We start from the raw sequence: 22,196 nt of genomic DNA on the forward strand, positions 1-22,196 counted from the left end.
AATACAAGGTCAAGTCAAGGAATGTTATACAGTCATTAACAGGCACTTCATACGTCACAAGATTTTATAAATCGGTAGTTTTGCTTCATGGATTCAAAAAATATGCATGCTCAGAGGGAATGTTTCGTATGCACAGAAATATTTCTGTTGATGTTCTTAATGCTTTTGTTTTTTCAGTGTTGCCTCTGGCTTTATAAGCTTTGTCTTCCTGAATAAACTATCTGTAGTTAGTCAGCGCAGTATCTCGTCCCTTCTCTTCCTTTGGCCTCGTGCCATTGCACTGTTCCACTACAAATCTTCTTTATAGCCACTGCTTCGTTATGGCAGCACGCAACCTTGGTTGCCCCTGTCACACTCCAAAAGGCTTGCCTGCCATTGTGATTACCGAGAACAACGTAGCCAGCATTTAGTGTGCCATCGACGTGTGCTGTGGCAGCTTTCGAAATGCGTACTGAGCATGCAACACGTCACCGAACATTCAGCGCTAATGTGCGTTCCCCATGCTTACGTCCACACTGTTCCTCCAGCATGCCCAAACTTTGCGCTCGTCATGGGCTTTTCGCTGTTTGTGCGATGGAGCCTTCTCGAAAGGATTCACTGGATTTTCAAATTTTCTGCAGTTTTTTTTTCTGAAAAAGGGGAGGGGGGATAACACTAGTCATATATCATCCATAGATTTCATTGTCACTCATTTTGTATGCACAGTACAGGTTCCATTCCATTTATGCTGTCTAACAAAGTTGCTCACATTTCTGTGCATGTCGTTTCTTTTTTTATGGTGCTAAATCAGCATATATTTGTTTCCTGCAATTGTGAATACTGTGCACTATATTTAAAAAAGGGCAGCAACATTTGCCTATTTATGTTTTTCTGAAATTTTGAATATTCATATTTGATTCATACTGGGTCGTATTAGAAAATTTAAATATTCACACATCCGTAATAATTATTGATGAGGCATGATCACATGTTCATATTTTGTCAGTGAAGTAAAAAGTATGTTAGTATCGTTCCCAAAAATAATTATATGAGGTGTGTTACCAATTTCAGCTGTCACTGATATACAACAAAACCAGGATATTAAACAATTGGGTTTTGAGGGAAAAAAAAATGGTGCAGTAAATGTTTCACTTCTCCTGCACCATTTCCTTTCCTCAAAAACCAATTACTCCCTAACTCTAACTGATCCTTGAGGTACTCCATTTGTTACACACAACAGAGGACAGCAAGCCTCCTCCTGTACTTCCCTAAACATCCTGCGTGTTGGGCACACCAGCGAATGCCAGTGAGTGTTGGCACTCAGTAGGACACAACAATTGGATAAGAAGGGTGACATGCTCTCTTCTCAGCCTTGCATGCAGATTTCTTTCATACAGAAGCTCCATACAGTGCCCCGACCTAGCTGTGGCAACTGTTGAGAACTAACCAGCTTACGAAGCCAGCAAGAGAGAAAATACTGTAAATGGCATAAAGGTCTGTCCCTCTGTGCCAGAGAGGTGATTGTTAACACTGCCAGGATATGGTTTGCTTTGGTTTATGGGGTTTAATGTCCCAAAGCGACTCAGGCTATGAGCGACGCCATAGTGAAGGGCTCCGGAAATTTCGACCACCTGGAGTTTATGTGCACTGACATCACACAGTACACGGGCCTCTAGAATTTCGCCTCCATCGAAATCCGACCACCGAGGTCGGGATTGAACCAGTGTCTTTCGGGTCAGCAGCCAAGCACCATAATCACTGAACCACTGCGGCAGCCCACTGTAGGATACGACAGTACAGCAATTGTGTAGCGTATATCTGCATATATAAGTATGTCAGTCACCCATTCTATAAAAAAAATAAAGCACACCTTTCCAGCAAAACACTATAAAGATTTATAAAAACCATCCAAACATCACAAGGCACACACTCTCTCAGCTTCAAGAAGACCACATTCAAAGTGCATAATGTATAAAAATGAAGAAACAACATGGTTGTCTTTCTACAGTGCATAACAAATACACAAATTTAAAGGACACATGTTCCAAAAAACACATTGGCCCATTGATTGGCTACCATTTAAAACAAATTTATCCTGTGTTAAAAAAAAAAACTGCAAGCACTGTCCTTCAATAAGCAACAGCTGTTCAACAGTACATAATTTCCACACAAACATATGACATACAAGCACGCAAAATGCACTCCAAAAAAGCTTCGTGGCTGACTAAAAGGCTACGACTAAAGATTTTGTTTGCATACGATACCACATGCTAAAACTGCACAAACTTCTAGCCAGTTAAGATCCAAAGGATAAAAAGTGAGAACAAACCAGAAAATTCATGTCAAAAACACGCTTTGCTTAAAAACAGATTGCACATAAAGAATACTGGTGGCACCTCTTATTGCACTCATGCAACATGCTACAATCTGGGTTCCATGCACATTCACAAGCACCTCTGGGGCACTCAAAAAGTGAGGCGAAAAAAAAAAGAAAGGTGAACACATTAGTTGACATAGTAATAAAATCCTGCCTCCAAAATGGAGAGAATTACTGACACTGCATAAAACATGCAATCTCTCTGACATCCTCACACATAAGTACTCGATGCCTTAGGAAAGGAGCAAATTGGCACACATAGCCCCATATAAAATTTCACCAGGCAGCAGTTTTCGCATGCACAATCAAAATTAACAAATCGCAGATACCCATCTACTACACATGCAAGAAAAAAGGCTAGTTTCCCAATAGGAATACTGTACTCACTTAAGCTGATTCATTTATTATAAAGAAGAAAAAGAGCACAAAAAGGAAACTAAGAAGGAGCACGCACAGACAAGGTAATGTTCATGCATCCCTTTGGGTTGTCCTTTTTGTGTACGCAGTTCGATTTCCCATTGTGAATTGTAGTAACTTTCCTAAAAAGCTGAATTAATTACAAGTGAACATGGCAGAGAGAGCCTTGCAGAGTCACCACCAGAAAAAATGCTGCAGAAGTAAAGGTTAGTGAGTGCGCCTGAATGTTTTCAGTCACTGCTCCTCTATGTAGTGAAAATAACTGCCGATCTTTTACATTTTTCAATAGGTGCATTTGGAGCAATAAAATAGAGGGACTTTGCAGGCATATGCAAAGTACCACAGCACATGCAGAGGTAGTACAATTTTGGAAAAGAAAAAAAAACGAAAAAGAAAGCCCTACTCAGGGCATGGTAGGTGGATTGACAAATGGTTCATGTTGGTGTACTCCCTAAGTGTACACGCCACAAGCCTAGCTGTCAGTCATCCCTTCATTGCTTATCAATAGGTTTGTTTCGGTTCATAGGGTTTAACGTCCCAAAGCGACTCACGCTATGAGGGACTCCGTAGTGAAGGGCTCCGGAAATTTCGACCACTTGGGGTTCTTTAACGTGCACTTTCATCGCACAGTACACGGGCCTCTAAAATTTCGCCTCCATCGAAATTCGACTGCCGCGGCCAGGACTGAACCCACGTCTTTTGGGACAGCAGCCGAGCGCCATAACCACCGAGCCACCGCGGCGGCTTATTGTTTATCAATTGTAAAAAATATCAGCTTGATGGTGCTCTGCTTGATATTTTTTGCAACAAAATGAGCCCAAATATTTCACTGTCAGCCCTACGAGGCATATAAATGCTTAAACCTGTGGCCACTGATTGGTGATGTTTGCACCTTTGAATAAACAAAGCACATGTTGCACGGATACTGTGTGCCATCATAAACACTACACGAGAGCATTATGTACAGAAGCTCATATGTCATACTTATATTACTATTCACAGTGTTTAAACAGTATGCTACTAGATCACAAAAGTGATCAATAGGCTACGTGCACACTGTATAGAAACATTTAAAATCGTTAAAAAAAATTGGCCCCCGACATGTATTGAGCAGAAGTGAGAACGAAAATGTCATCACCCTTGTAAGAGGCACCCATAGGATCAAAAGGAAATCAGCACAGCAGTTCAGTACTAAGCACAGGCACATATCTGAATCTGTTGGCAGAAATGACAAACATATGGGATAAAGCAGCTTTGTATGAGATCACAAAAGTTTGGCAATGATTTTTCCCTCAATGCAAACAGCATAACAACAACAACAATAAAGCAAAGCTAAGCAAAACTAGTGAGCACGCAATCGAACGTTTTCTTGAAAGCGCAGCCAAGCTTAGCACATTAAGTATTTACAAGTATTCTTTGTTTGGCCCCTGAACATTAAGCTGCTATTTGTTTTGGGCAGCACAAGGCACAAAGGTGAAGCAATTCACAAAACCATTCTTCGGAAACTCATGCTGTAGCCATATTTCAAATAAAGAAAGCACAAAAAAGCCCAAATCACTCTTGAAGACATTTGTGGGGCAGTACAAACCATCCTGCAATCGCAGATGAAAACATTGGTTTTATAATGTAAAAAAATAAACTGGATTAACAATATAGTAAATTAAAATTGGTGGCTCGCGGTAACCAATAAATTTTGTCCAATACTACATAGCCCACATCAATCAAAAATGGCACAGACAGCATTATACAATGCATCATGGTGTTGCTTATTTCAAAGTAAAAGAAGTGTATAAACATTTTTTGTTCTAAAAGTGAGAAGAGAAAACTGTTCGATATCTCAGTTGAAACCACGGCTACAAACACACTTTAGCACAGCACACAGTAAATGTATGCACACAAAAAGCAAGAATAAGAAACTGTCATTTGCCCAATGGCAAAATAAGGTTGCTTTTTTTTTTTAATATGCGGAGAATTGTAGCAGGTATGAAACGAAAAATTTTAAAAGTTGGGCTGCAGTACTTTGCATGCACAGGCTTATACAATCCCATTCTGTAGTGATTAAAACCATGAAACGAAAACAAAGAAACAAACGCTGGTCAAACTACAAGCTCAGCTAACATTTCATGCAATGTAGAAGTACCATGCTCGTCAAAACAGCTCACTGTTATGCCATAGTTGCAGCCACTACACATGCCTCTGCTAACATAATGCAATAAGATGCTACTAACAAAGACCTCAAGCAAACATTTTTTTCCCCTAACGTCCTCAGTGCCATGCTAAGGTTCGCCTCTAGCACAGTCAAAAGCCTTGCGCTTTATTATCCCTATAAATTGTGAACAGCTGTGACCACTTTGAATTATGAGTTTTTCTGAATGCCTCTAAAAAAAAAAAGCTTAAAATTTAATCTAATGCTATCACACAGTCATTCCTTATTAATTTTTCTTTCCCAGCTTACAATTCTTTGACTGGTGTATCACAAGAATAAAAGTCCCCAAAATCACAGTCAAGAGATCAACCAAAAGGAGAATTTAATGTAAACAAAAGGCATGAGATGTGGAATGCTGAACTGTCTGTTCACAAAGATGAAAAGATTAGAGACGGGATGAGAAAACAGTGCAACAGGCCAAGAATGGCCACAAGTTATAAAACCTGGGTGCCACCTACAGCGGAAGGTGACATCATACTGTGCGTGGGCTAGAAAGTCACTTCTGGTACACCTATGCCTAAGTACAGACAGTGCTGCCCTCTTTTCCAAGTTGCTGCTGCTGTCAGAATACTTTGAAGCCTGAAAATCAACTGCTCTGGTGCTCTGCATCAGCTCTCAGTTGTGTTACTACTGCTGTGTGCAGCTGTGCACACAGCTGCAGTTACATCATTTGTCTAAAGCCTGTCCTGAACGCACCTAACAGGTCGAGCACACTGCATCTTTTATCACTCTCTATCACTGAACATTCTCCTCAAGGTATTTACTGTCATTTAATGTTTCAAAGAATACTAGTTTTCTTGAAAAGGAGAAGTGCATAGCACAAATGTTCCAGTGACATCCACCAACGCATATGATGGGTTTCTGCATGGATGAGAAGCAGGTATTACAAAAGTTGTCACTGATGGTTCCTCTACCAACCAACATGCCGAAAGGTGAGCACTTGCGCGAGAGTAAAAGTAAAACACCCTTCGTAAAGGACCAGAAGTTTGGACAGTTACCACGAAGTTCCCATCGTACATCATGGGCACTAAAGCATGCACTACTGTCCACATGTACCCATACAGGGGGACATCTACACTGTAGGAACTAGAAAAATGCTTGAAAAAAAAAAACAAGAAGACATCCAGACAATGACCATGCAGAATGTTTCAAGCATAGCCAGATAGACCAGACTAGGTTACGTGGCTTTCAGCAGTGATAGAAAAAAAAAGAAGCCAACAGAAAACCAGTGTTGTTCATGGTAAAAAACATGGCAATCTCATGACATGAGCTGCTCTTTGCCAGTAGGCCTATGCACAGCTCAGGTTTCATCATGCAAGACTATGACAGGTGTAGACGTGATTGGGCTGGAAGTTTATGAATGATCTGCACTGGCTCCGTGGAGGGCATTAGCACTGGCCAATAATTGCAGTGAATGCTACCCAGGCGCTCCTCCAGTAGTGGTACACTTTGAGAATTTCAGCTGAACAGCCCTTGGCCTTACCTCTGCCAAATATGGCACACAACAAATGTGGAAGAACAGCATTCAGTGAGTGGGCAGGGCAAGCCCAATGCAGACTTCACACACACTTCTCTCCCCTTCCCGTTCTTCTCCTAAAACAAAATTGATCAACTCTCTGCAGTGCTTTCATAAGCCAGCCTATTGAGCACATACAGTACACCAGAGTCGTCCACTGTGACAAAGGTTCTGAAATCGGGTGATGCAAACAGGGCCACGGCCTTGGAGCTGCGCAGCTGGAATCTCTGAAGCAGACGCTGAGGCCGATGGTGCTCTACGAGCGATTCCACGGACGTTATGCTTCCAGCATCGTCCAGCGAGTTCAAGGCTGCCTCCTCAGATTCCAGAGACCACCAGCAGATGGACTCCGAAAGCGATGCAAGTTGCCAGCCGTCAGGGGCGAATGCCAGGTCCCAGACCCACTGCTTGTGCTGCCCAAGCTTGAGTAGTGTGTCCTCTCCGAAAGAGTAAACCTGCGAGTGTCAAAGAGCATTCTTGAAAATTCTTGTGTGATTTAAAAAGGGTGGAAACACCAAATTTTTGGTTGCCGTGCGTGTTCTTTGTTGCAAGCATTGCGTATTGCCCCAGAGTGCATGATACATGCTCCGCAATTCATATATGCACAATAAATATTTTATTCATGCAAAAGCATTACTTGGCTTATGTGTGGTGTCCATGGAAAGTGTACACAAGAAGTGTACACACTTCCTGTCCACTCCGGCAACTTGGTTACTCGGTAGTAAATCTGGTAACCTTGGGTAAGCTCGGAGGAGCGTCGTGCGAGCTGCACAAGTTGCTCAGAAAGAGCAACATGGGTCGCACTTTCCCTACTGGTGGCTGTGACAGGAACAGCCACCTGCCACTGTTGCTCGACTGCTGCGCCACTGCGCTGGTAGTGGTATGGACTCTTTGCTATCCATGAATCAATTCTGCATGTATGGGCATAAACCCAAGGAGCTTTTGCATTCATAGCATGTAAGGAGACTTAAGTTCCCCTGGCACTTTTTTATTCCATTCTTTAAAATGAGTGATTTTGGTTTAGGTTTCTGGGCGCCAAGGTGTGGTATGATGTCACGCCCAGGGAAGAGCAGCAACCATGGTCACATGGGCCCCAAATGTAATGACACACGGACCGCTGTATAGTCTGCTCTCATACACATGCTGTGCATACCAGCGCCTTTCGAAATGCCGGCCGGTACTGCGATACGCTGAGCAAAGCCAAGCAGGCGAGGGACAACATTGAGCTTTGAAACCAAGTGGCTCGCTTGGGCCGATTCCAGTTGGCATACCGCGTATGCCAACATGGTTTCTGTGTGGTTATTCAGCTTTGCCAAACTACGCCGACGTAAATGCTCACCAAACATCTGTGTCGGTGGCCCGCAGCTGACAGCACGTATGTCGGCTGATTCCCAGGTTACACTACAACGACATCATACCTCCCTGTCCGTACCGACCAATACCTGTCTCTGTCTTCACTCTGCCCGCACAGCCGCTCTGTGAGACTGCTCCGGGTCCCATGGCGGCTGATTTTGACATCTGCTGTTCACCTTTTTCTGCTGCTTGTTTAACAAACAGTTTGTGTATTCGCTAAATGAATGTTTCAAGGTAATTCTAAAGGATTCGACATTTACTGCGCGAGTACAGAAATCCTCCAGGAATGCGCCCTTGACAACTGCACCTCAGAGCTACTTTTGTTTACATTGCTGCCTAGGCAACAATTGCGTGTTCGTCCGGCATTAAATGTAAAGCTATGTTCTACTTAGGATCAACAATCCCTTCTTTTTTTTCACTGGCTGTACGTTTACTTGTTTACACAGTGCAATAACTCAGCAAGAATCGCCGATGAATGCGAGTGCCAGCCTGGGGTCGCTTCATTAGCCAGGTTGTTGACACCGCGTAGTCTAGCATTTCTAGCTTATTGTAACTGCTTTTTCCAATGTGTCGAATACCAGACTTTAAAATGCTTTATCTAGAAGTATGTTTGGCGCCCATTTTCAATAATTAAAGTGGCTAAAATTGTTGCCCACAAAGACGCCGATGACTGCTGTCGGGCGCTGCAGACTTAGCAGGCAGACTGGGTGACACTGCCTGGCAGTGGCGCTTTCCGATCGATGTATGTGTGTCCTATGATGTCAGTAATCGTCGATTTCAGGTCACCATTGTCAAAACTATGCTTCATGATGATTTGTATTTGCTGAAACTTGTGAATTCGCTCTCCACTATCGCTGACATTGCAAATACAAACCCCACGGACTCGCTAGGCCTACTCGTCATAGGTCGGCACACTCACTCATGAGTGCACTCATATTGCCTCACTCACACTCACACTCACGTCTGTGAGTGTGAGTGAGTGGTCGTGAGTGTGATTGTACATGAGTGGATGTGAGTGTGGGTGGTCATAACTGTGAGTGCGAGGGAGTGTATGTCAGCATGGGTGGCAATAAGTGTGAGTGTGAGTGAGTGGATGTGAGCGTGAGTAGAGGTGAGTGGCGAGTGGACATGATTGATGAGAAGATGTAAGTGGACATAAGTGGAAATGAGTGGCTGTGAGTGGATGTGAGCGTGAGTAGAGGTGAGTGGCGAGTGGACATGATTGATGAGAAGATGTAAGTGGACATGAGTGGAAACGAGTGGATGTGAGTAGTGGGTGGTACGGTGTAAGAAGTACCGTGGTGGGTGGACATGACTGATGAGTGGATGTGAGTGGCAATGAGTGGACGTGAGTGGATGTGAGTGGTGGGTGGAACCGACAGCGAAGTTGGTCGCGTATGTCTCGCGACGACAATACCCGCTTAGCTATTTTCATATTGTTGACAGCTGAGGGAAGCAAATTTTCACTACTGAGGACGCTTGAGGCAGCACAAGGCATCATGCCGGTGTCTTTGGACAACTGCAGCAGAGGATTCCGCTGGCACGAGAACGGCAATCTTTCGTTGCATTTGTAGTTCACCATTGGCACGGGTGCAGACCCTTAATTTATTTATTTATTTATTTATTTCATATACCCTCAAGGCCATTGGCATTAGAGAGGGGAGTGGTTACAGGAAAAAAAGAAAACAAACAATACAATAAACGAAATGGGGCAATTATCAAAAAAGTTTCAGATGTGTCTAATCATACAATGTTAGCTAAGGCGTTCTTGAAAAGGTGGTAATCTTTGATGGTTCCTGCTGGTGCGGGAAGGTGATTCCACTCTGCTGCTGTTCGAGGTAAAAACGACTGAAAGAAAGCGTTAGTTCTGCAAAATGGGACACAGACTATCTAATCTTGGTGATAGGTGATGCGGGGAGAGATTAATTCAGTGCGCAGATGTGGATGATGAAACATCTTATGGAAAAGGCAGATACGAAATATTTTGCGACGTGAAGCTAAGGATGGCAGATTAAGGCTTGATTTCATTGAAGATATGCTAGCGGTCCTGTTATAGTTGGAGAGAATGAAGTGGGCTGCGTTATGTTGGACCATTTCCAGTGAATGAATAAGGTTTTCATGATGAGGGTCCCAGATGGATGCAGCGTATTCTAGGTTTGGACGTATTAATGTCTTATGCAATAGCAGTTTGAGGGATGAAGGAGCTCTGGCGAAGTTGCGGCGGATGTAACCCAGCATACGAATGGCGTTGTTAACTATGTATGTGATATGTAAAGACCAAGTGAGAGTGGAAGTGATGTGCACACCAAGGTACTTGTACGAGTGTATTGATTCTAAGAGAATATGATTCAGGAAATAAGTGGGGGTACTTCTTGTTAAGTTCCATTAGCCATGTTTTACACCACGAAGAAACAGCGTTTAGGTCTGATTGAAGGGTGGTTATATCGTCGCTGCATGTTATTTCCCGGAAGATTACACAATCGTCAGCAAATAAAGGGATATGTGAGGAAACAGAAGGAGGAAGGTCATTAATGTGGATTAGAAAAAGAAGAGGACCAAGGACGGAGCCTTGCGGGACACTGGAGTGAACGGGATTAGACTGAGACTGATGAGTGGATGTGAGTGGACGTGAGCGCGGATGTAATGTGTAATGTAATGTAATGTAATGTAATGTGAGCGTGGATGTAATGAGCTGCTACGAGTTTTGTGAGATACTTTATCAAATTTCACATTGCCAGTCCTGAAAATATATACAGATAGACAGGAAAATATTGCCACGCTCCCCACACAGCTCGATCTCATACACACAAGTTACAATGCTTACTACTGAAACAACAACTGTCCGCTTCTCGGCAATAACTACAGTGAGATGGGATCTCGAGTGCTGCAGTGGACTCTTAGGCTTTTTCCTGTGCCCAGATGTGCGCATTGCGGAGCTCTGCGCTGCCCGCAATATATTTGTTAATTGGGTCGGACCCACGCGAAAACCTGACCTACTTGGCCCATGCTATTGAACTGCAGAAGCTCGGCTCAGGCCCGAAAACGACGCGAAAACCAAGTGCGCTTTTCGGTAACACCAGAAGGGTCTTGTTTCTATCATGCACCTGAAGGCACCCAACATCGCAGATCAAGCAAGTGGTTTTTATTTTTTTGATGCATAGCATCAGACATGGTGATGCCGTTGATGCCCAAGGAGACATACAAAATGGTAATATTTTATTTTTAATTGGTGCCACGACTGATTGTTTCGTCCCGATGGTGATAATGAAATTCACGGTGCTGAGCATTGTTTGAATGAGTTCGTACTTGCGTGAAGAATACGGGACACAACAAAGGAACACACACCTTTGTTGTGTCCCGTCTTCGCGCAAGTACGTACCTGTTCAAAGATGAACCAACTCGCCCAAACAAGAGTATTACTTGTGCATTGTTTATTACACGAAGAAATCTTCTACTTGCGGCCCATGCCAGCCATTTTCCTTTCCGTGAGGAAATCACTTGATCATTTGAAAAATACACTCCATTTTCCATGAAGCAGAAAGTATTCATAGTCTCCACTTGACTCCCATGTGTTCATGCCGACTCACGGAACATCATTGTCAAGGAAGACCAAATATTGGTAATTAGGCACTATCCAAGACTATTGTCAAGGCAAACTCATTATTGTTACTTAGATACCGTCATAGCTGCGCGCAGGAGGAGGGAGCGCCACCGTTCAAAAACTTGTCTAAGCATCTTAGCTGACGCAGAGCAGGCACTCATCGTCTCAGCAGCAAGGCCGGGAGCGCACGTGCGTAGCATTCGGTGCATGGAATATGCGTGATGAGTGACCACTTCCTTCGAGCATCGATACTGCTGGCCAATAGCCCGACAAAGCCTGGGCGGCTCGCCACCCCATCTTTGTGACTCAGGCTATGCTAAGGGAGCCACGAGGGCAGTCGGCCGCGGCAGTAAATCTCTCAACCCCTCCGTTGTTAGCAAAGAAGGAAAGAGTGAGTGAACGTGAATGAGAGTGAGCGGACATGAGTGTGAGTGGACATGAGTGTGAGCGAGTGGTTGTGAGTGCGAGTGGACATGAGTGTGAGTGAGTGGTTGTGAGTGCGAGTGTGAGTGAGTGGTTGTGAGTGTGAGTGGACATGAGTGTGAGTACGAGTGAGTGGTTGTGAGTGCGAGTGGTCATGAGTGTGAGTGGACATGAGTGCGAGTGTGAGTGAGTGGTTGTGAGTGTGAGTGGACATGAGTACGAGTGCGAGTGAGTGGTCATGAGTGTGAATGGACATGAGTGCGAGTGAGTGGTTGTGAGTGCGAGTGGTCATGAGTGGGAGTGTGAGTGAGTGGTTGTGAGGGTGAGTGGACATGAGTGTGAGTGTGAATGAGTGGATGTGAGTGCGAGTGGCCGTGAGTGTGATTGAGCCACCTCTATTGGTGCCGAGGTATGCTACTCGTACTGCTGACGAGTGTCGAAGGGTGAACATAACAAATGTAGTACTAATAATAATAAGGATAAGGTATAGACAAGCGCAACTAGCTAGGTCGTCATCTCATCAACATAAAGGTTTCACTCAGCTGCTGATGCAGGTGCCAGCTGGTGCGTCAGCGACGGCATATACAGTAGCCAACCGATTTTTCAGACTCCAATAATTCGGACTAGCGCGATATTTCGGACTTTGCAGAGGAACCGTCGCGCACCTCATTGGAACGTGTACATTTTCACGACCGATACTTCGGACTTTGTAGAGTCTAAAAGTTTGAATTTTCGGACTAAAATAGACGCCAACAATATTGTGGTGATCGTTTTCCAACCGGAAGTTCTTGATTTCTGCCTACAGTAAAAGCTCGTTAATTCGAACTTTACGGGACTGGGAAAAAAGTTCGAATTATCCGATGTTCGAATTATCGAATGGCCGCAAAAAAACTGATAAGAACCATTTGCATTACGGTATATGTACCATATTTACTCGTATAACGAACCCGCTCGCATAATGAACCCACCCACCCCTGATTTTTGCCTAAGAATTTGAAAAAAAAAGTGCCAGTTGTTAACGCTTCCCTCCGTTTCGCACCGTCACGGTCCACAACGCATTTCCTGGCGGCGCGCCAAGATGCTGTGCAGCGATAACATCGGGGTGTGTTTACTTTTGACGTTAGCTCTAGCAAGGGGGGAAGCGAACTTTGGCAGAGTGCCAGCGCTTGTCCGGCTGTGCAAGCCTCGTTTTCAGTACGTTCGCCTTATCGTGCCATAGGCGATTGGGGCGGACGCCGTCTACTGCCACTCAATCATTGGAACGCGCCATAGAAGCAAACGCCTTTTGCAGCATACGATGCTAAAAGCCGGCGTTATGATCGCGGCTGACCGCGTGCTTCCGTTGGCGACTGATAGGTGGAAGCATGGACGACACTCGCAAAGAAAAAATAAGTTTTTCGCACGTAATTTGTAGCGCCCGTCCGAAGTCACAGCCTTCATGGGCGTTGGCTGGGACCGCGCTGACAGTACTTATCCGTATTTCCGAATTAACAGGGCTCGAATTAACAAGTATTTAGTTGCGAGTTCCGGAGGTTGCGTAGAAAAGAGGGTAGGCAGCCGCCACCGCGGCCGCCAACCCCTACCCTCCGGCGCCGCCGGCCGCGGCGGTCGCGCCGGTGATGGCGCTATTTAAGCTTTACCCACCCTTCCACGGTTTTACCTGGTTCGATCTGTCCTCGTGTAGGACGTGCGCAGCCTCTAACTCTGCAGAGGTGCTTTTTTTTTTTTGGGCCATATGCTGTGTGCCAAGCCGCCCAGAGGCGGCGGCGCGTAGTTCGAATTATCCGTAGCGGAAACGACTCGCTTTCGAATTAACGAGCTTTTTTTATACACATCTCTATGGAGCTTGGCCGGACCAAGTAGTGTAGCTCGAATTATCCGGAAATTCGAATTATCAAGGTTCGAATTAACGAGCTTTCACTGTAATACAGACACGAGCGGGCATCGCTGTCATAACCAACCTGTTCCCCGCCATCGTGAAAGGCACCATCTTGAATTTAAACTGAATCTGCTCGATGGGCGCAATCGGACTGGCTTGGATAGGCTTGGCTATTTGTTCTCCATCATTGCCTTTGAGATTGCCTACAAAGAGCATGCAATCGCATTGAAAACGGTACAACAGGACAGTGGGACAGCGGGACAGCTGCAGTGTCCGCTGCGACTTGAACAACGCTCCCCGCGATGCGGGGCAGCAAACGCGGTAGAGGGCGGGGGTGGGACTGCATTCAGAGGTGCTCGCTTCCACTCGCGTCTTCCCGTGGGTTACCCATCGGTTACTTCTCGGTCTTCGCGAGCGTCATTGCCCCATGCAAACTGACTGTTCTTGCTTCGCGCAGCAAGTGCATTCATTCGCGGCATGACTGCAGCCGCGTCGCACTGTCTGGTATCATGATGTGATAGGGTGCGGACATGAAGAAAGCATGGCTATGACTCAGATAAAGTCTAATATTATCGCTTGTAGGCGGAACATGGGAAGCGGTTTCGAGATTCTGAAAGCCGGTTTTTCACAGAAAAGTTTATTTTTTAAGTTCACAGATTTTTCGGACTGTTCGATTAGTCGGACCATTTTTTGGGCCCCGCCGAGTCCGAAAAATCTGTCGGCAACTGTATTTGCCAATCAGCACACAGACCGCCGAGTCGCCAACGCAGTGCCTGGCCGATGTCGCGTGTCGCCATTCATAGTACATCACTTTACTGTGCTGTGATGTCACTACTATTCACTGATATCGTGGTTTGTAGTTCATGAGGGTTTAACGTCCCAAAGCGACTCAGGCTAAGAGGGACGCCATAGTGAAAGGCTCCGAAAATTTCGACCACCTGGGGTTCTTAAACGTGCACTGACAATGCACAGCACACGGGCCTCTGGCATTTTGCCATTTAAATGTGGCTACTGTGGCCAGGATTGAACTCGAGTCTTTCAGGTCAGCAGCCAAGTGCTATATATAACCAATGAGCCACTGCGGCGGCTCACTGATATCATTCCCACGGTTATATGTCACCAACTATCGCGCTAATGATGGGTCTCAATCATGAGTAAAAGTATTTAAGGGCTCTTTGGAACTGAATTAAAATATATTTTAAGCATTTGTTGCATCCAATACTTCACAGTGAGTGACCCTACATACAGAGGAAGCCCATAACAAGCTTTCCATAACCTCAAAATTTGATGTCTCAACCACTTTTATATAAAACTAAACTCATGCAATAACTCAATAATACTTCAAGATGGTTAAAGATACTATAAAGTACTTTTTCCTTTCCCCCAAGCATACACAGCCAAAAACCCACAATTTCACTGGCCATTTTGAATGGCCGTCAATAAAAAAACTTTCATACTGCTGACTGCAGAAAGTCACTTAGCATCAGCAGACCGAAAGGCCATGACCATACCTTCCTCATGGGTCCTTCTACATGTACGGCCCACTGAGTTCATTTGCCAAGCAGTGAGACTTGTTTCGAATCGTGAGAATTCCAACCGCTTTGAAAGTGAGAAGAAACCTTTGCCCTAATCCCTCTGGAATCTCTTGCATGGGCATGGATGGCAGAAGCACAGGATGTGGGCTGTAAACTTTTGACAAAAGATATACCTCAGCATCGTTAAGAACGAGTTGCGCACACATAAAAGACGAACACAGGAAAACGATAAAGATGGAAAGAGTTCAACTCATTCTTAACAATAGCTGTGCACCAACTCGTCCAAAAAGAAGTTCTTCTAAAATGCAGCATCCCGAGGACGAAGTGCTTATCAATGAACAAGGAGCTATGCTCATCCGGATCTCTTATATCTGCTTAAAACCAGAAATAAAATTAAGAAGCTGCTTCTGCCCACATCCATGTCAGCTACAACTGAAGGTTCCAATGAAAGCTCACCAAATCTCTATGACACATGCAATCTGAACTGCTACTTTTCAACGTTTTAGCTTGAATTTCTTTTTTATTTATCAACAGCTACAGCGGTAATACCCTGCTGCAATTATCAGGAGCAAGTATGACCAGCTGGTGCAAAAAAAAAAAGCTAATCAGCATTTAAGGATTCAACCCAACATAGTAAAAAAAAAAAATAAGATTTCTTAATTGTACTTACATAGACAGATCCACTGTCGGTGCCAGCTGCCACAATAACACCTCTTGAGCTTGGTCCAAACCGACAGCATCGGACGCAGTCATCAAGCGTCTGGATGCCGCATTGTCCACCAGTTCTGGCATCCCACAGCTGTTGAATGCATACAAGGTTTCCTTTTACTCAGTTGTGAATGCATAAAAGAATATGAAATAGGGAGAAGCAACAGGGCAACACACACTAACCAGGTGTCCAAGATTGCATTACTAAAAAAAGAAAGATAGGCAAAGATAAGTCACTAGCGCAAGCAATCATTCCATACAATAGCATTGACCAATGGATTCATGCATATCGAACACTTTCACAAGCACACGCACACTAACAGTCCAAAACTGCGATACAGCTGAACCTCGATACAATGAAGTCAGTAAAATGTGTAGTTTCCTTCGCAGACTTGAAATTTTGCAAGACTGAAATGCATCTCCTGGTATGCAAAGGATCCCCCAAACACTGTTATGGATCACTCACGGGAAAAACTTTAATTTTCGGCGAAACTTGTACTGTAAAACCTCATTAATACGTACCCGCTTACCAAGTAGTTGCGGTTAAAATGTAGTTGTGTGAATTCCCCGGCGTAGCCACCATTGAAACCAATGTATTGGCTGACCGTTTAAAACATAGTAGCCCATGAACTGCCTACCGCTTAATGCGTACTTGCCGTCGCGGTTTGGCTGGCGCCATGCTATTACGCAAAACGTTTTCCGCCTTTCCAAAGAGCATTGTCAACGTGCAAACCGCTGGCGATTCAACACTACGGCCATTTCGGCCATGTCCCGACGAGCGCGGCGATGTCCATGTCAATGGGGAGCCCGAGAAGCGTCGGCCGCTTCTGCGTTCTTGCGCGCGAATGCATCGTCGCCAGCCCTATCGCAGTAACCATCACCGTCACCCCCCCACTCTACCCATGTCATGTGATCTCGCTACACCTCGAGGAAACCTCGCTGCGCGCCTGACGTGTTGTGGATGTGTTGCAGTTAGGCGAAGCGAGTCTTTGTTCCGTGTGCACGCGAACGGTGGGCACCATGCCGAAGCCTACGCGACCGAAGTATTGCGTGCTAACAGTTAACGAGAAGTTGGACATTATTCGTTCAATTGAAAATGGAACTACGAAAAGTGCACAAGCGCGTGCGTGGGACTTGCCGTTAACAACGGTCTGCGGCATTTGGAATGCTCGGGAGAAGTTGAAAAGCGGGGCCCTATCGAATATGAAGAGGTGCCGCTTGAGGGGATCAGCTTTTCCGGAAGTGGAAGAATTTTCCGCGCAAAATTCATAGTAAGCGCAAGCGATTCCGAAGTCTGCGATCCCGCCGATGACTGCGACACCCTAGTAACGGAGGTGTTGGAACGACAGAGTGGTGCGGAGGCTGTGAACTTCGAAATGTTCTGTGAGGTCGACAGCGACGTTGCAACCACTCCAGGCTGGTCGGACAGCGAGATTGTCGCCGCAGTTGCACCACCCCAAGGCGGTGAGGAAGACGCTGAGAATGAGGACAGCGGCGACGAATTGCCAACCGAAGATTTTAGCCCCACTGTAGCGGAAGCTTCGCAAGCATTGGCGGTAATGAGGGCGTTCGCCGAGATGAGGGGCCTCATGGAAAAGCTTGCCCCCAGTCTCTCCAATTTTGAGACTGCTGTTGTCGCCGCACGGCCGCCACGGCGGCAACTGAAGATGACCGATTTCTGGTCGGCGGCACAAGAATAAAGTGCACGTACGTACGTGTATTTGTTGGATATTTACTGTGCCTGAATTTCTTCTCTTTTGGGGCGTGAATAATGGCAAATTTTTATTAGTTGGTTAAGGTGTACTACCGGATAGTGCGTACTATTCCCGCGTTCCCGCCAACTACGTATTAACGGGGTTTTACTGTATGTTACTTATCCTTCATTTGCCAACAACAATGACCTTAACCATTATTCGCATGCCCTCAGGGATTATATTGTGTGCCTCGCCCGTACTAGCCCAGATGGCACGGCAGGCAGCATGCTCCTCAAATCCCTCGATGATTTGACAGCACCAACACTTCTCCATGCTGAGCTTTTCCTTGATTCTCCTCGCCCGTCGACGAAACACAAATGCTCCTGTGTTCTGTGATTTCAGTGCATGTTTAAAGAATCCCAGGTGGTCTAAATTAATTTGGAGCTTTCCACCACGAAGTACCTGATAAGCCACTAGTCACTCTGGAACGCTAGACCCCATAGTTTAAATCTTATTTACATGATTATTATTGAGTGCTCAGACTTTGCAATCATAGCATATTGCTGTAAGGATCTAGCCTTATGTTACAAGGATGCAAAAACTTGCTCACTGCACAAAAACAAACCCACAGAGAAAGACCTTTTTCAGAGCTTGCATTTTACCGATGAGCACTCCAAAGTGCAAGCTGGAAAGAAAAGCTCCTCTGCAAAAAAAGTTCAAAGTGCAGTGTTATTTTCATATTCACAAGAGGATTTACGTGCTTCAGTCTCCTCCCATTTTCATCTGCAAATATGCTATATGCTCGACATCTGCGGGCCGGGAAATGCGGGATGTCATATTGAGGATTCCATTACGCTGAAGTTCATTGCATCGAGGTATAACTGTAATACTAAAACGCTACCAAGAACTGCAGGAAAGATGCAACAATGATAGAGGAGCCTCACACCATCAATGAGACAACAGACAATTAATCTGATGGCTCACCTGAATGGTTTTATCAGTGGATCCAGAAAGAAGGAATGCTCCATCCGATGAAACATCGCAGCACAAGATTGGATTGCCACTGTGACCTTCAATGGGGGCGAACTGCTGGTCATGATACTTCAGATTCCATATCTAGAAAATGAAAACAGCAAAGCACACAGTTTAATGTCATATTGTCATCAGAGTGCACAACAATTACGGGTCAATGAATACAATGTCCAAGCAGGACTAAATGATAAGAAAGGTACTAATCACGCCAATAGTTTAACACACTGAAGATTTAAGCATGTTCAAGTAGAAAATACTATAAAAATTATCACAAATATCATAAACCAGTGCCCACCAAAATTCTGTTGCCGGGTCTTGTCAAAGGCATAGAGAGACACCGAAGAGAAACAATAAGTAAAATAATAAGCTTCATCTTGCTTCTTCCAGTGGGTTCCCTCACATGATCCTAGCAACCGTCATTGCCCTAAAAAACACTCTGTTCTTTTCGCAGCGCCCAAGGTGTGCATCGAGTTGTGTTCACTGCGTGACCTACAGCTGCATTGCATAGCCTGGTATTGGTGATGTTACATAGTGAGAACATGACGAATGCTTGACTCTGGCTCGAATGCACTCGAATATCATCGCTTGCAAATCGAACTTGGGAAACGGCGAAGTTCAGTATTTTGGAAGCCAGTTTTTCACAGCAAAGCGTTTTTTTTTTTTTTAAGTGTACGGATTTTAAGGACTGCTCAATTATTCGGACAGTTTTACGGGTCCCGTAAAATTCCGAAAAGTTGGTTGGCAACTTACTGTGTGATTCGATCAGAACAGATCGGAAATCCCTACCACATGCAGCGACGACAAGCTAAAAAAAGCAGCATTCCGTAGAGATGGACCAGCAGTGTCATCTCGCATTCAGCAGAGGACCGAGTGCTGTCTTGCACTGGGCAAAAGCGAGCTTGTGACGCTTTTATATCAAGCTGCCACATATGATATCAAACCTAAAGCACAGTTTAATGTAAGGTTCACCATAAACATCCCACTGGTGACACCAGCTCCCTTGGCACCACATAGGGGGACTGCGACGGATTGTCAATGTAAGCTTACACCTTTATTGTGCACACTCAGTTAGGTGGTCGCTGGCGCCATCCCTCTCATTTCTACTTTGTATTCTACAACGCTCGAAAGCACGGCACAACATGGGGAATCCTCAGTCACAGACTGCCAGCCAGCTTTTCAACAGCACTGCTGAGGGCAGCCGCGACGTCATATCCGCCAGCTCGTTGCCCGAAGCGTTATGCAGCGGCCCCTCACAAAATGTCACATCCTGGTATCTACTCAAAAATAACTGGAATGATGACCACAAGCTAGTGTAATCATATGTTAAGAATGCAAATGTCGCACTTTCTCAATATTTTCAGATTTTTATTCAGTATCCCTTTAAGCTGTTTTGTTTGTACAGTGAGGCCCCTCACCATGAGCTCGCCCTTGTCTGAGGAGGACAGAAGCCTGAGGTTGTCGGTAAACAAGCAGCATGGTGCTGTGATTGGGCCCTGGTGGCCCGTCAGTGTGAAGTGAGACCCATCCTTGTGCCAGACCTGCAAAGAAATTAGCCGTCAGTTGTGACCACAGCAAGTTTTGAACCAAAGCAAAGCTCAAAATAGCAGCAACAGCTGGCTCTCTAGGATTTTTTTTTTTTTTCACTTATACCAGTTGGACATACAACACCCTATTCAAAACTCCCGACTGGTAACCTTCGGTGAGTACGCCTGCTCATATAATTCAGTATACTATGAAACTCAATGTACTAGTACTGTCAATCCTGGATATACTGAACCCGGATAAGTTGAACAGTGCCCACATCGAACAGCTCACACATCCTCTTCAAAATCCCATGTAAAAGTGTACAGCACTACCATTAATCATCATCATCATCATCGGCCTAAATATTCCCACTGCAGGGAAAAAGCCACTTTCCTGTCTCTCCAATTAACCCTGTCCTTCGCCAGCTGCAGCCACCGTATCCGCGCGAATTTCTTAATCTCATCCGCCCACCTAATTTTCTGCCGCCCCCTGCTATGTTTGCCTTCTCTAGGAATCCACTCCGTTACCCTTAAGAACCAGCGGTTACCTTGCCTTCGCATTACATGCCATACCCAAGCCCATTCCTTCCTCTTGATATAGACTAGGCTATCATTAAAGGGACACTGAGGAGAAATTGAAGTTGGCTTGTATCGACAGAATACCAGCTCCTGATAACAAAAACGCCACTGATACTGACAACAAAGCTCTTGTAACGTAGAAAACAGCAAGAACCAAAATACAGGTATCGCCGCCACAGGCCAAACTCGCAAGTGCAAGCGTGATGATGTCATAGGACAAAACAGTGTTGCTAGAACCAATGCTTCTAGTAACACTAGGACATGAGAAGCCACGAATCACTGAGGCGCAGCCAATGCATGCGCAAATCTCCTTGACGTCGCCAGATGGCGTCACGTACCCGGCAGCTACACGCGCGCCTGCAGCATCGGTACCAATCAGCGCCTGCTCACCGGCAATACGCGGGCTCCCGGTATGCCGCTAGCAGTAACAAGGTACACGGTATGCTAAAGGTGTCTATTTGCGAGAACTTCGTTGACGACTTTGAGAGCGGGATCCATCGTAACGCTGGCAAAACGCGGTGCAAACGTAAACGAAGTGACGGTAGCGACGGCCGCAATAGCCGATAGATGCCTTCAACATGCGGCCGACGGTAGCTTTCTTTTTGGCTGCTGCTAGGCCGCTCTGCTGGCCGTCAGAAATCACGGAGTCTGCGTTACGTCATGAGCACGTCATGTTTCACGTCACTTAGTCCTGTGTCGTCATAAGAGAATCCCAGGTTTGAATCAGAGCGGCGGGAAAAACTTTTCAACTTCAAATCCAAATTTCTTAGAAATAAATGCATCTTTCACTGCCGGCCAAGTGGCAACAAAGCTATGAAATGCCGAACTATCGGATTTTGCTATAAAAAAAAATATTAATAGAGCTCTCCTCACTGTCCTTTTAACCCGCATTTGTTCCCTCACTTACTTTGCCCACTTCCGGTCTCTTGACATTGCGCCTATCATTTTCCTTTCCATAGCTCGCTGCGCTGTCCTTTTCGTTAGCCATGTTTCTGCCCCATACGTGAGTACCAGTAAGATACAGCTGTTGTGTGCTTTTCTCTTGATGGATATTGGTAAACTGCCATTCATGATCCGAGAGAACCTGCCTTATGCGCTCCACCCCATCCTTCTGGTTATTTCCCTCTCATGATCTGGTTCAGCTGTCACTACCTGTGCTCCACCCTATTTTTATTCTTCTTCTAGTGCAGTTTTGAAGATGAGCATCCACCAACGAGCCCAGGTTGGCGTCCTACTGACAAAATGAAATCCATGAACTGACACGACCGCCAACTTAAGTAAATATCACAATGGGTAGTAAAACCTCATTAATTTGGACTTCAAAGGACCAAGAGAGATGTCTGAATTATTTGAAAGACGAGTTATAAAATGCCT

The 22,196-nt window shown here is 45.2% G+C and overlaps 1 protein-coding gene across 2 annotated transcripts in view; it reads right to left on the reverse strand.

Annotated features, from left to right (window-relative positions):
- Positions 1-1,850: 1,850 nt before the first annotated feature.
- LOC149371996 (apoptotic protease-activating factor 1-like) overlaps positions 1,851-22,196 on the reverse strand; it is a 79,550-nt gene continuing 59,204 nt past the window's right edge. The window contains exons 18-21 of one of the 2 annotated variants that reach the window (XM_089566349.1): positions 20,136-20,258; positions 18,673-18,804; positions 15,957-16,085; positions 1,851-6,950 (exon numbers count right to left, since the gene is read on the reverse strand). In XM_089566349.1, the coding sequence (XP_089422475.1) occupies positions 6,588-6,950; positions 15,957-16,085; positions 18,673-18,804; positions 20,136-20,258 (747 nt within the window). In that variant the 3' untranslated portion in view covers positions 1,851-6,587. Of the gene's footprint in view, positions 6,951-15,956; positions 16,086-16,177; positions 16,199-18,672; positions 18,805-20,135; positions 20,259-22,196 lie in introns of those variants that run through there. The other variant, XM_089566350.1, reaches the window with a different exon arrangement.

Source organism: Amblyomma mixtum, chromosome 1 (assembly GCF_055824585.1).
Source record: "Amblyomma mixtum isolate Tamu chromosome 1, ASM5582458v1, whole genome shotgun sequence".
In the NCBI taxonomy this organism is placed as follows: Eukaryota; Metazoa; Arthropoda; class Arachnida; order Ixodida; family Ixodidae; genus Amblyomma; species Amblyomma mixtum.